Below are 15,503 nucleotides of genomic sequence, written 5' to 3'. Positions count from 1 at the left end.
CAATTCTATTAACTTCGGCAAAAAATATGAAAGCAGTTATTTTAAGTACAGTGGATGGATCCACTTCGGTCCTGGATTTTGATTTTATTTTTATTTATTTTTGTATACCGGGGATATTATGTCAAACATGTCATTCGAGGGAACATCTTGACGTTGCTTCGTTGTCAGTTGCCAGCATCGACCATCATGAATTCGTGGTCGAAACCCACCGGAAGACTCCTCGATGGGAGATTTGACAGAGGACGCCAATCATGCAAGCTCTCAAGCAGGTGGGCGGAAAACTCGCTCAAGACGTACGTTTGTGGCAGGAGAGATTGTCAGTTCTCGGTGATTCACATGAGAGTTATTGGGGGACCCGTCGCTGTTTGTTTACCACGCTTCTCGCTGACAGCGACGCATCTGGTAGTTGGAATAATCAGTTTTGACAGATCACGGAAATCTCTCCCGTCGCACTCGATGATTTTTTATGTGGCATAATTGTGTCAAACAGCTAAAATTAAACTTTGCTTGGTTTGATTCGAGTGAATGAATTATACTGGACGACTTTGAGCGATGAATTTATTTTTAGACATAATATCGGAATCATAATCATCCACTTTATATTGTACTAGTGTTATTACTAGAGGTAGGATAGTCAGTGCTATCCATTGTTCGGCAAACCTTTAACAATGCATTTACAACCTTTGAACAATACACGGCCCCCTCAGGCTCCGGTGACTAGTTATTACCCGGCTTCGTTCGGTATTTGTAATATACAGAGATCTGGAGCAACCACTTTTTTGAGTTGTTCCGCTCCGAGATCCCAGTACTTGCTCCAACTCCGCTCCAGCTCTGCTCCGTGCTCCGAATAGTTTTAATAGGAATCATATTATTTGACATCTTTATTTATTTAATTTATTCATATATGTACATATGATAAAAAATTATAAAATTTTATTTATAGACAATTTATTTATTTTTAAAATATTTAATACTAGTAGTTTTACTCGGCTTCGCTCGGTATTTGTAATATAAACCGCTTAAACATAACTAATCTAATAGTAAACATTTTATTAAATTTATTTGAATAGTTTTATTTTATTTAAATTTATTTGAATATTCATTTGTTTTTTTACTAAATTGAACGTGACTGACTCTTCGAACCAAAAAAATAAACTTATACACATATGTATGTACATGCAAAGTCTCTTTCGAAATTATATATTACATCTTTAACCCTTAGTACTCTACGCATGCTCATTTTCAGTGTAACTTCTGTTATGGCATATTAGGTTATTCAATAAAAATAAATTAAAAGAATTGTGTCGGTCATGCCTTCCATTCGTGATATGACGTTACCTATATACTCTCCTTGTTTCCTGCTCGCATACACGTTACTAAGGATGTGAGATAAAAACAGCAAGATTTCCACGTCACGCCACTAATACAATACACATATAGATTATTTTATGCTGATTTATTGATATGCATTTTCCAATACGCACTACATAACTGAAACTTCCTTATGCGATATTTAGCATAAATACATACCGAGTACGGAACAAGTTCGATTTACATATAAGAAGAAAGATTAGAAGGAGGAAATCTTCCAAGCGTTCCACCAAAATGGGACTAAGGAAAACCTTAACCTAAACCTTAGCGGCGCAGTAAAGTGGGGATGCAACATTTTGTAATAGGTCTCATCGAATATACAAATCTTACACCCTCTACTGCGTGTTAAGATGTTTTCACTTCATAAAAATTTACTTGAAATTGGTAAGAAGCCAATTGAAAAGAGTAAGTACATACATGACTGTTTATGGCAAATTTTGTCGACGAATTAGTCACCGCTGGGCAAACAGGAATTTGCAAGCTTCTCATTTACATCTCCGACCATTACATCTCCGACCAGGCCCTTAAAAGTTGCCGGGTCTTGGGAATTTGTACCGTCTCTCCCCCCCCCCCCCCCCCTTGTCCCTGCTCACCAGGATCTATCAATGTCAATGTCATCTTAATCTGTGGACGCTTTTGTTGTTCATAAGAAGACTTGTTTAATAACATGTATTTGACAAAGCAACACACATGCCATATTGAACATTTAATCGATTTCGAGCATTTATAGAGTGGCGAATCCTCGCTCTAGGGGGTCTACTGAATGTGCAGAGAAATATACTATCCGAGTCGGTCAAAGTGCACGTGTACACGTAAATATGAAATCACCTCTTCTTACTTTCACTTACTATTCGTTTTCAAACTTTGCCATTTTTTAAATTCTATTTTATTCTTCCAAACATTGTCATATTTACATTTATTAAAATATCTTTGATATGTTTTCGTTTTTGAATAAATATTCAATATTAGTGTGGGTTTTGGGCTCTTAACACTAATCTCTTTTTCATTATATGGTAGAGAAGCAAATGTCCTTTTTAGTACATTTTTAATGAAACAATTTCAATTATTATTAACAACGGCGATACATCCACTTGTATTGTTACTTTGTTTATATTTAGGGCCATAATAAATAATAATTTAGGACGTAATAAATTACAATAAAATAATAAAATTAAATAACTTAGGACGTAACGTACGAAGTATCAATCAAAGAAAGTCCATACATAAAAATCGAATCAAGTCCATACATACGCAAAAATAGATTTTGCTTCAAGCTCAAATGTCGCGCGAGCGAGACGACCGTAGAGTCGTCTCACTCATGCGCATACGCAAGAGTGACAGCTCACCTGTGCGCATGCGCAAAATATTTATAGAGAACTTCGGCATCCATGGTAATACAAGCTTGATGGTAAATAAGCACCGGTCGCGCAGACGGCTACGGCCTTTCAATGAGGATCCTCGTTTATGTCAATTTTGGATTCGATCGTATATATCATAATCACGTGATCAAAAATAAATGAAAGAGAAATAAAACTAAGAAATTTTAAGGGATGCGTAGCATCCACAGCATCCATGGACGGCACGCCACTGGTATGAAGCTATCGGCATATTTGTCGCGAACCCATTTAAAAAAAAAACTCAATAACGTCGATCGCTCTATATTTGTGACCTTAGCTTATATTATGTATGTAGTTTGCGCGAATTCCAATCAACACTTTCATTTTGTTCAGAACGCAAGTACTCACATTGTACACACACTCGTCGCTAACTATGAACGTTGTTATACACAACACAAACAGATTTAACCAGCACGCTTTCACTGAAAATTACCGTCTGTTTGTTTAAGATTCTTTACACAGAGTCTCATTGAATATTTCATAAGGTCGGGCGAGTTACATTTACGCGAATTTTATCGTGTATGAATTTCAAAACGTCCGACACGATTCTATCCTCGGTACGTTCATGCGAAGATCGTCGAGATAAGCACCCATATACTGTACCTACTACATACATACATGTTCTGGGTACGTCTCCTCGTCCCGGGCAAATTTATTCCAGTGGACGAGCGCTCGCATCATTAGTCCCAAAGTCCCTTTGTTTTTTCGTTTCCCTTTTATTTCGCGAGCTCCGTTTCGCTGCAATCGATCTGCATATAAAAGCGTTTCAGTTCAATGGCGTTTCCTGAACCCTCCTCCTTTGTACTCTTTTTCGACTGAAATGGCTCTCATTGCATGTCGTGTTGTGCACACAAGTTTTACAAAGTTACGTCGAACTGCTCGGATTCGAATCGCAACTGTGTCGTATCTACCCAGCACTTGTTTTGTTGGTCAAGTTTTGAATTTAATGTATTGCTCTTTGAAGTGTATTTTAGCTGAAATCGACCATGTTTCGTATGTTTATTTAACATTTGTATGTAATATACAATGTCATTATGTAAGATTCGTATACTTTCTATACTTCGTACAACGATTGTGAATTGAAAGAATGGCTTTTGAAGTAAAATTTATTTTCGGTCAGTAGTTTTATTTTATTTCATAGGACATGAACATTCGCCTTTACATATCGTTTCAAAGCGATGAGTGCACTTGTACAGATACAATACGTAAACATTTTGTACAATGCAAATTCATACAAACATCTATGGAGAAATTTTTGCAGCATGTTATAATCAAATTGGCGAACCCAAACCTAAGCGCTGTATAACTTGAGATTTAGAAAGAGAGATTGGAAAGGAGATGCCATTTTTACAATAACCGTTTCGATGAAAATCAAAAAAATTCTGATAAGAAATGATCGACCTGGAGTCACAAACCATGGTCTGGCTATCAGTGGGTCTCTAGTGGGTCTCGAACCCGTGACCACTCTGCTCGAAAGCATAATATGCTAAACACTAGTCGACGTCGCTGATTATTTATTATACTTAAATTGTGACATCATCATTATGAAGCATTACATTCCCTAAACATTGCACCAGACTAATTTCTCCCCCCTCCCTTTTGTCCCACCCTCTTTCCCATTTGACTTTAGTGTGTAATGTAAAACACATGTCGATTTTTTAGTAATTTTAAATTCTTTTGAAGTCCAAACTCTAAATCTTTCTTGAAATTTATTTTGATTCAAATAATTTTCTCTTCTTTTTACCTTTCTTTCTCCTCTAGAAGGGATAGAGAAAGCATAACTGCTATATGATAGTTGCTCAGTTACTTTCATTTATAATAAAGACGAGTTATAAATCGATTATTTTGCTATATGTACGTACATATATAGTTAGGTATGTAAAAAAAGCTCCAACCTTATGTACTGATAATCACGAAAGTGTTTCCGTTGAATAACTGTGTAAATTTTTGTGTTACTACGCTTTTATCCTATTTTTTTGGGCAAATGGTGTTATTCATAATATAATTTACATATGTATGTATGTACAGTCCCTTGACAAAAAGTATGGACCACTAGCGTATTCTACGAAATGAAACCGATAAATACACAATAATCTTGATGCTAATACATTCTACATAGTAGCGCAACGTTTTTAAACCGCAACGTTTGCCGCTCGAAAATAAGATAGAAAATAAGATAAGAATAAAAAGATTTAGAAAAAAATGAAATAAAAAACCAGTCCTGGCCCAATTAATGCATAATAGCACGGTAAAAAAATATATTTTTTACTTAAAATTCGCTAGATATTTAAGTATTTTAAAGCAATAGAAAAAATATCCGACTATTAATTCCATATTCACTCTTAGCACAGCAATACTAGATTTTGAGTTAAAAACGGCAAAAACCAAAAATCTGTAAAAATTGCGCATCTTTTAAACGCTCATATGTCATAAACAAGTAGAAACCAACAAAAAACATTGCCACATTCGAATTCAGAGGGTCAAACTTAATTGAAATGAATTGATCTTCGGTCCGGGCAAGGAAATAGCCGTGTTATTGATGATTAAATTAAGCTTTTGCGAATTCTCACCAAACTTTAATTGCCAATCACTGCTCACGTCCCAAAGTACTAAACAGGTGCTTGCACTTGAATGTATTGTTTTATAAAGTGACATAAATCAGAAACTAATAATGTATAATTAATTTTAACTGACGCATTATTCATGCTAGTGTCACAACCTCCGATAAGCGTCGGCGATAAACATAGATAAAAGATCAAAGAAATAATCATCATTATCCTTAAGTCATATGTCACATCATCATGAATTATTCATACATATTATTCAATACACACATGCAAGCTTGAATTATGTATGTATTATATGTGCATATGTTGGACCGGCGCAGGTAGTGCTTGCTCACCTCAGTGTTGCTTGAGCAAACGTATCGTTTATAAAAGGGAAGCCGTTTCGAGTTACGATTTAACGCTTGCTTGCTTTCGTACGTGTTTATGACGCAGTGCATATTTATTTGTATGCACGTGAGACGTGTTCGTATGCGAAATTGTACAAATATTATTGTTTTCTGTTGCAGTCCCAGTGGTGCAGCGCTGTGCTCGCTGGATCAGGTGCGCGAATATCTGCAGGCCGCTGGCACTTGCAAATGTGGCCTCGACTGCCCTGTAAGGCCAGAATGCACCTTCAACTTCGACCCGAAGGTAAGAAAACCCCATTCAGTTGAAGTCTACTTTGATTCTTTTTCGTCATATATGTATTTGACAGAAGATTCTCAGAAACATCTCTCGTAGGTTCTGTCGTAGCATATTTATGTAGCTTCGATAAATGTGCCGATAAAAAGCCAGAGACGTTTGTCTGCAGGCGAATGTCTAGGTCGGCGATGGCGAACCTTTTTGAGAAGTGGATCAAATTTCATTAATTATTTTTTAGACCTATCCCGTGGGTCACTAAGGGTGAAATCATACAGCCGTGAATGTGGCACGTGGTTTTTTTTAGATAGTTTTAAACATACAGGAAAAATGTGACGTTCGTGGCACGCGTGCTTGGGATAGTCCTTTCAAAACGACACATTCGACGTATGTCGTTGAAATTGTATGGTAGTATTTATCCTTGCTTGATCGATAACGATGTAAACCATATCCGATATCGATCACTGTCAATCAAGAATACAATTTTACCGAAAATGGTCCAAAGGGTCGTTTTGGTATAGATCACTGTCAAGCAAGGATAAATACTACCATATAATCTCAACGACATACAGGTTGATTGTGTCATTTTTAAAGGACTATCCAATGCACGCGTGCCATGAACGTCACATTTTTTCTATATGTTTAAAACTATCTAAAAAAACCACGTGTCACATGTGGTGTCACATAAGACCATCGAATCAGTTTACCAATCTATATTTGAAAATCCGTCATAACTATCGATTTTTTCGTTCAAAAAGAGCTTTATTTCTACTAATAAATCGACAAACGGATCGAGAACTTGACCGCAGCTGAGCCACCGAACATTGCAGTACGTCAAAATCTCCGAATATTGACACCCAATTTCTTCTATTGATTGTGCAAATTCTCGTTTCTTAAGACCCCTTGCATTAACGAAGTTGATGAATTTTATCACAACTGGCATTATATTGGAAAATGTTTTAAATTTTCACGCTTCAACACGTGGGTCATTCAAAAAGCCTTCTTGGGTCAGTGTCTGACTCACGGGTCATAGGTTCGCCATTACTGGTATAGGTCATTGGCTACCTTAAAACAAAATGTCAGGGATACGAGACGTTGGAGGATTCGAAGTACCCGCCAGATCAAACATCCCGCGGCGAAAGGGGATTCTGTATGAAGTTTGCACGAAGCAATTGATTATTATGCAACGAGGAGTCAGTCAGGGTCGCATCTGTGAATGGGCTCGCAGTGAGGGTGCTCCAAAAACGCAAGGGGGTGAATAAATGCAAACCCTTCCCGACAATTCAAGCGACGGTGACTCACACGCGTAAACACGCTCTTTGCGAAAGCAAAGGACCGTCGCCGAGTCCTTGCTGAACTCTTGGGTGATTCAAATGAAAACGTCGACAGTTTGAGTGAAGTGGTTGGATTCTAGAATTTTTGAAAAAATCGACCGCGTGTTTTACACTGCAGAAGTAAAACTTTCTTATGCAAAAATCAGACCGGGGGAAGGGGAGATAGAAGGGTCGTAGCGGAGGGAAGAATGGACTGTGAGGGGAGGGTAGAGATGAGTTGGAAGATGGGTCCTCACCATCGTTCCAATAGTTTCGTGTAATGTTTCAGCGTTGCAACGTTTCGTGTTGCTAACGTCAACATCAACGCAATAAGAAGGAGCATTTTAGAAGTTTCGGTGAACGAACGCTCGGTGAAGTGTCCCAGAAGAATCCCGCTTTCATGTCCGCGTCTTATCTTCAGTTTATTTTTTGTTTTTTGAAAATATATGCTAAATTTAGAGCTATTCTGATATTTCTTGACAAGGATTTTTATCAAAATAGTGTCCTTTAAAGGTGTACATGTGATTGGTATGGGGTACTTGGGAAAGGTTGCACCCGAGTGACATCTACATATGGTATTGAACTTGCACATATATAAATTTATAGATTATAATTTTTTAATTCAAATTCAAATAGTGGTGGGATAGTTTTTGCCAATTTGTTCAGGAACCTTTTCAGTTTTGAAATCAGATAAATTGGCAAACTTTGATAGGAAACGATCGACTTGGTGTCACAAATATCCAAGTCTGACCAGCGGCACTGCAAATAATAATACTCGGAATAAATTAGTTTCAATTGAGGTCCACCTACGGGATGGAACCCGACAACCATCAAACTATGCTACTGGCTGTAAGATACTTATTTGTCTTGTAATAATTTATTTATTTAATATTGATTCGAGGAACTAACATCTTAATCAGGTTCTTCCTACAGAATTTATCCTTTGTTGCTACCGCAATCTGCCCCTATCATCCATATCTAGTCTCGACCTTCTGCTTTTCCTCAACTCTTCTGTAGGGTTCTATGTACTTGTAATTTTACAAGGCTTTTATTAGCTTCACTTCGCCTTTTGGTCTGACATTATTTCCTACATTCTTCTGATCGGCTTGAAACTTCGCCATAATTGGTGGTTTGGTCACCGATAGAAATTTAAATTGTTCGATGGTGAAAAATAATCGTAATAAACACTTTTAAAAATCCAAAAATTGTTTAACCAGTAGCCTCGTTTGTTTGGCTTTCCGTCACCTACTCTTTTTGTCAGATTTTACTTGTTACAAGGTTTATGTTTTAGTTTTACTTTTTTGTTGCTCTATACAGGGGATGGAATTCTTTTTGGCAACTTTAATTCAGACATTCAGAAAAAAATAGGAGAAAATATTTTAAAATACTAATTTTGCACGTATGTAATTATGCTTTTACCTCACCAGGAACAGGAAGTGATTTAGCTCACTTTTAGTATATTGTCACAGATTAAGCATATTTTTATGTAGTCACAATAATCATATTTTATATTTAATTTAAAGCTTTTTACTTCGTTGCTTTCATTTGAATATAGCTATAAGTTTTGCCAAATAAATTTAAATATACGTATGTATGTATGTATGTAAGTAGGTTTGATTTCATCTTGTTCTCTGCGACCGATCTACATACATAGTTTATCTCGACATCAAAGTGTCTCGTCTATACATATAAATCAAATGAAATTCACACGGCTTTTGAAAATAGTTCTCCTTTGAAATGTGTATCTACTCTATAAAAGTATTTTTATATTAAAGTTTCGGAATCGATCATTTGTGCTGTGCAACTCAGCTTTAAACCTTTTTTCCCGTCTTCGAGCAATATTGTGTCGTGAATGGAATACGCATTAGATATTTTGGCGAGGTGCCATCTTGGATTCCAAAGCATGTGCTTTTACAATGCAATCCACATAAAATAAAATCCCTGTCGCACTTTATAATTTGGAATATTATAAGATTGTTTGGCATAATCGTTTAATTCGATAATTGCTGGATAACTGGTAGGTACCAACAACTATCATGTTCCATGTTGGTTCAATGAAGCAATCGTTCGTATTACGAAATCGCGTGACTGCACGATGCGCTACCAGGTCACACAAAAACCATTGTGTGCTTTTTCTCCGTGTTTCTATTGATTTATTTCTCCTTTAGTTTCACTTTGCGATGTCTTGAAGGGGTGAATTCTGACTCGGTTTGTACAGTCCTTCACAATTAGCCATTCTTCGAAGGTAATGCAAAGTTGCAACCCTCTAGATTGGACCACTTTTAGGCAACCCTCGACTGAAACGGGGGTAAACACGGTTTCGCTCATTGTTTAACTTACTCGGTTGTTGTTGAGTAAATGATGATTAGAATAAGCTGCGTATGCTTCTGGTCTTGAAGTACGTTCTTTCGTGCATATTTTGTCACTGATGATGTTTGTCTCCTTTCCCTCGGAGCAATATCGAGTTATGTACACTTGAGTACTTGTAGCAAAAGTGAACTTATATGAACTTTTGCAACTTAGTTACTAGATGATTGTATGTATGTAGGTTTCAGGTCCTATGCCGTTTGAGCTGCACCTTATATGGTACGTATCATATTTCTAGATGACTTTAATAGACATTGTGTCAGATTTGCGTGCAAGTAAGTACACATACAAGGTCTTTGCAGTGTTCTGTCTAATCATTTCATTGCGTGGCCCAGTTCGGTTCAAAGTCGAGCGTGACAGCCATGATGCTTCATCACACTTCAGACATCTTTTTTCTTTGCACAATCGCCACTTTGGTGACGATCCGATTTGAGACGTTTAATTTGCAATATATAATTTGTAATATGTTTTTTTTTTTTCAAATCAAGTGCATCGTTCGCTGACCCAATTTCTGGCTGCGGTCCAAAAGAAGTCAAGCGCTTCATTTGCATTTCACCATTAGGGCGAAGGGAAAGAAGCTCCATTTGCTTAATGAAATTTCCCCTTATTCCGTTTTCGTCGGCTATGCAAAGAACGTTAAATGAATGCAATTAAAGCGGCCCGCGAAACTGGTTAAGGTATCTTTCTCCTCTTTGTGTTTCGCAGAATATGCAAATGAGAGTTATTATTTAGCTTTTTGTTGGGCTTACGAGTTCTGTTTGCTCTCCCCTCTTTGCTCTCATCATATTGGTTATTCATACACATTTTTTTTGTGAAAAGTACTCCAACCGAAGACTTCGTGTGCAAAACCGTGACCTCTATAATCCAGACGAGTTTTTCCACCAAGACGACTCTTTTGAAATCTTTCATTCAAATCGGTCTAGACGTTTCAAATGTCATTGTTAACCATTCCAGTCTCAGTGATGTGTAAGTAATATGCATAGATCGAATTCTATAATATTTGTAGCAAGATCATACCTGCAAGAGCCGCACTGGGCAATTGCTTTTTATTTTTTAAAAGACTCAATAAAAACTTGTAGGTACGTAAAACTGAATTGACAACGATTTTGTCGAAACTTTTCGTTTTCCTTAATTCTGGCCTAAAATTCGTAATGAATTGTTGGAAAAACTTATTTTAGGAGTTAAAATTACATACCTTTGAAGCTAATGACCAGACTTGGACGGCCAGGATGTTTTTACCCACAAAAATGGTCCACTATTGTCAACCTTTTTTTGCTCTCTTGCTTTGTAAGACAATAGTGAACCATTTTGTGGATTAAAGCATACTGGCCGCCTAAGTCTGCTGATGACCAGATATCGGAACCATTGGACCATTTTTTGTGCTGAAAAGAATCCTGGTAACCGATCTCTGCTGATGAAAACACACAGCGATGAACGCGGCACGTGGTTTTTTTTAGATCCTTGCTCCTGCGTCTTTCACTCCGATCTCGGAATCCCTTCTATACGTCAACGCTGTATATTTTGAGGTATCACTACGATTTTTCAAGTAATAAAATCTCTGACAAACCCAACGCAGGCAACCGATCTCGCTGCTTGGGTAGGGCTGCCAGGCGTCCCGGTATTCCGGGTTTGTCCCGGTTTTAAGTCTCGTCTCGGCGTCCCGAAGGGACCTTTCGGGACAGCCAAATGTCCCGGGTTCCGACCGACCCCCGCAGTTATGAAAGTGCAAAAAAATGCACGAACCTCTATCTAAAAAGCAAGCAAAGTGAGATTAAGAAAATCATTTTTTTTTTCAATCTTCTTTAGCAATATGTAATCAATTTCATTTAATATTAAAATAATTAAATAAACCGGAAAAAAGAAAGGAAATACTAGTTTCTAAAAGGAAGGATCTTAAATGTAATTTGTTAAGTTTACGCTTTTTACAAAGTTTTTTTTATCACTCTTGTAAGATATGTGCCTGGGGGGGGGGGGGGGGGGGGAACAATTAAATTGTCCCGGTTTAGATATTAATAAATCTGCTAGCCCTATGCTTGGGTGACTTTACGACTTGGGTAACCAGTGAGTTGCCCAGTGTGGCATGCTCCATACATTTGGTCGCGCACTCACTAAGCTGCCCGCAAGTCACCCAATGGCCAGGCTCTTGCATATATTGCATATCCGGAGTATAGTTATTAGTTGTGCGCGTTTTTCGCCTTTTTGTGATTAGTAAACTGTAAAATTCGATGAGCAAACACGCTAAGCACGTGTGTGTTTGATTAATGCGTCTACCTGGGTCCGAGCTGTTCTCGAGTTCCCTTCGGCTCTGTCGTTGATTACATGTCTGTTGTTGTTGCATCATGACCGCTTCTCGGCGTTTAACCGCCCGCACCCAAATTATGAACTCGAACCGAAACGCACGAACAGACCAACAAGTAGCAATCATTTCATGTAAATTCCTCAAATCGTCTCTCTCACTCTGCCGATGCACACACAATAGCGGAAGGTGTTTGAACTTTTGCCTTTTAAAACGCACGAAGTCGTGCACGAACGGGCCGTCGAGATCAAACATCACTGGGGGGACGATTCGACTGGCAAAGGTCAGTCTCTGGATTGTCAGTGTACTTTCTCTTGGGGAGTGTTTTAATGTGAATCGATTTTCCGGTTGATATCGAATCGTTTGCTTATGGCTGCGACTTCTGATGCACATCAGTGCGCTTTCTATTTAATTTTACTAAAGACTCATAACTGGAGCATATCTTCATTAGAACAGTATAGTGAAATGCTATTAGGTGACGTCACACTTCACGACAATTTGCCTGAAACTATGTAAAGTAGGACGATGGGAAAGGAACGCCACCATCTCACTTCCTCCTTTAAAATTACCTTTGAAACCTAACCTGCCTCTTACTAGGTGTTACTGTAGGGTCTACCTCGTTCCACCAACTTGCAATATCTTAAGACTCGTTTTTACAACCTCTTCGGTGTATTTTGTCGTTGAGTTTGTATATTGATGGCTTGGTGCACAGATATTGTATTTTGATTTTTGAATTTGTATCGAATATTAAGTTTCAATGCGTTTTTCCAGTCCTGACGTATGGAAGTTGGACCATACGTCGCCAAGATGCTACACAAAGAAGTATGGATCGTTGTATGCTCGGCATAACGAGGAAAGACAGGAAGCTGAACACGTGGTTAAGAAGTATGACAAGGGTAGTGGATATATGTAGAGTAAAGAGATTGAAATGGCAATGGGCGGGCCACGTGGCTAGAATAATGGACGAAATGTGGACAAAAGAAGTGCTAGAATGGTACCCGAAAGAATGTAAAAGGGTAAAAGGAAGGCCGATGGAAAGATGGGTAGACGAAATTAGGAAAATGTGTGGGGTGAGATGGATGAGAGTTGCGCAAAACTGAGACGAGCGGAAGCGTGTTGAAGAGTCCTTCATCCAGTAGTAGATGACGATGGTTAAGTTTGTAAATGCTGGAAAAATTCAGGTTTCTCCAGGAATGATGCGATGATTCGTCATCGGGTATAACACTAGTAATTAATAAATTAGATTTTTGTGGTTATTTATAATACCCTGATGTTTAGATGTCATAAAAAATCGTAAGCACTGTTTTATTGCGATTAATTCGTAACGCATGCGCGATAAACACTTGTATGGCAATGCACCGCTTTAATGATTTTACAAGCAAACGTATGTACATACATATGTACGTTAAATATAAGTATCAAAAAGTTTTACTTTATGAAACAATACGGAGGGAATACAGTAGAACCTCGATTATCTGGACTAATTGGGGATGAAGGTAGTCCGGATAATCGAAAAAGTCACAACTGACAGGGAAAGACATGCACATTCAGTATGAATAATTTTTATTTGTCTACATTTACATGTATTTAATAATAGATCTTCATGAAGATCAATATTAAATTATTCTTTATTGAGATATTCAATTACGGATTTTTGCTTTAAACTTTTATATTTTTTTTGAAGTTGCCAAATCGCGAACACTTTTCATACAATAATGGACCAGACATTGGCTGTCCAGACGATCGTCTTTGCATGAACCACATAATAAAAATACACTCTTCGACTTCTTCATCTCCTGATTTTGTCATAACCGTACGCTCTGAGCTTCCATCTTCTGACATTAAAGAAATGGTAAACTTTATATACATATACATATGTTACATGGGCGCCCGCAGGGGGGGGGGGCAATGATATGAGACTTATACATATGATATGTATAAGTCTCATATCATTCATATTCGAGATCGTTGACGTTCAACACCATATTTATTTGACAAAAAACGTCCTAAGACACCGCTTTTTAAAGCATTGATTGTATCTAATTTGTCTTTTAATGATAATACAACACATTTTCTTTTTGTTTTCTTTTCCATATTGGTAATATTAAAAATAAATATTTAAATAGCGATCAAATTTTCAAGAAACAAAACATACATACATATATAGAAATATGCCAGGAAGGTCTAACAAGTAAACCCCAATGCGCTTTTCTGGTCAAATACAAACAATGCAGCATTTTAAATACATAAATCGCTGAATTAAGAGACACTGAAAACTCGAAATTAACGAGACATCTATGAATTTGTACATACATTTTTATTGTACATTGTTAATAGTGTATATAATCATATAGTGGTAATATAGTTAGTAGGACGGTTTTTAGCCAATTTAATCAGGAACCGTTTCAACAATGAAATCAGAAAAAAATGGCAAAGTCTGATAGGAAATTATCAACCTGGAGTCACAAATATCCAAGCATGAACAGCAGCATTACATAAAATACTCGGAATAAATTCTTTTCAATCGAGGTCGATCGGAATCAAACCCGACGTCCTCTCAGCGCTAAGCCCAACCACCCAGCCATGCTGCTGGCTAAACATCCTTTGAGTATTTTGACTCATTTCAAAGTAGCAAATTCGTAAAATTTGTGTTTGCTTTTAACAATCCGGGTAATCGAGTTTCTACTGTATTACGAGGTTCTATCATTTGTACTTTCGCATCCCGTATTGTCCGTGTTTGCTGCCACCAGTTTTCTTGAATACGATTGCAGTGGACGACCACTTGTTTATCGGAGGGGGGTAGGGGGGGGGGGGGCAGTTGGCTCAAGCTCGTGAAGGGTTTCAGATTGGGCTTGGTCTCGGACTGGCGGCGCTTTGGACAAAGGAGTTTGGCGCCATTGTCGTTACGCTTTCAACCGGAACGAAATCTTTTGTCACTGTCGTAATGCGATTATCCCGACGAGGATTCCCCGGCTCGGCGGCGCGATCCGAATTTACATCCGATTCCTTTGTTGTTCCGCTCCTTCTCTTTAATTCCCCTTTCCAACGTTTGTCCCCCCCCACCTCCCTCATCAGCAGGATGCCCGCCTTTAAACGGTACGTCAAATGACGAATGCATAATTGGATGAAAAAACGCCACCCTGCACTGCTTCCAATTCGCAAACCATTGGATTGGATGCAATCAGCAGTAAATTGAATCGTTTAAAACAGCGACTACCAACCTTTTTTTTGGCTCGAGTAACGCTTAACAGCTCATTTCCAAAAATAATGTACTATTCATATTTGGATTTTTGTAATTTAATAAGCTCCCAGGTGCACTCGCCCTCTCCTAATTTTTCTTATGTACACATGTCTGCAAAAATATGTATTCGTCCATCAATTCTAAATACGAGCCACAGATAGAAAAATATATTATTTAAAGTTTACGTATTTTCATACCATTAAATTAGATGATAAACAAGTAGAAGTAGTAAATAATTATTTATATTTAGGTCAAATAATTGACATGTCTGGTAGTAAAGATGAAGAGATAAAGAGACGTATGAAATTAGGATGGAGTGCATTTGGACGGATG

General features: G+C 37.7%; 1 protein-coding gene across 1 annotated transcript in view; it reads left to right on the top strand.

The window, feature by feature from the left end:
- The window catches only part of LOC143921447 (uncharacterized), a 151,604-nt gene that overhangs the window by 33,595 nt on the left and 102,506 nt on the right, over nt 1-15,503 (top strand). Inside the window, exon 3 of the mRNA XM_077444763.1 lies at nt 5,842-5,965. Within this exon, the coding sequence (XP_077300889.1) occupies nt 5,842-5,965 (124 nt within the window). The remainder of the gene's footprint in view (nt 1-5,841; nt 5,966-15,503) is intronic.

Source organism: Arctopsyche grandis, chromosome 13, assembly GCF_051622035.1.
Source record: "Arctopsyche grandis isolate Sample6627 chromosome 13, ASM5162203v2, whole genome shotgun sequence".
Classification (NCBI taxonomy): Eukaryota; Metazoa; Arthropoda; class Insecta; order Trichoptera; family Hydropsychidae; genus Arctopsyche; species Arctopsyche grandis.
This window is presented reverse-complemented; position numbering and strand designations above follow the sequence as displayed.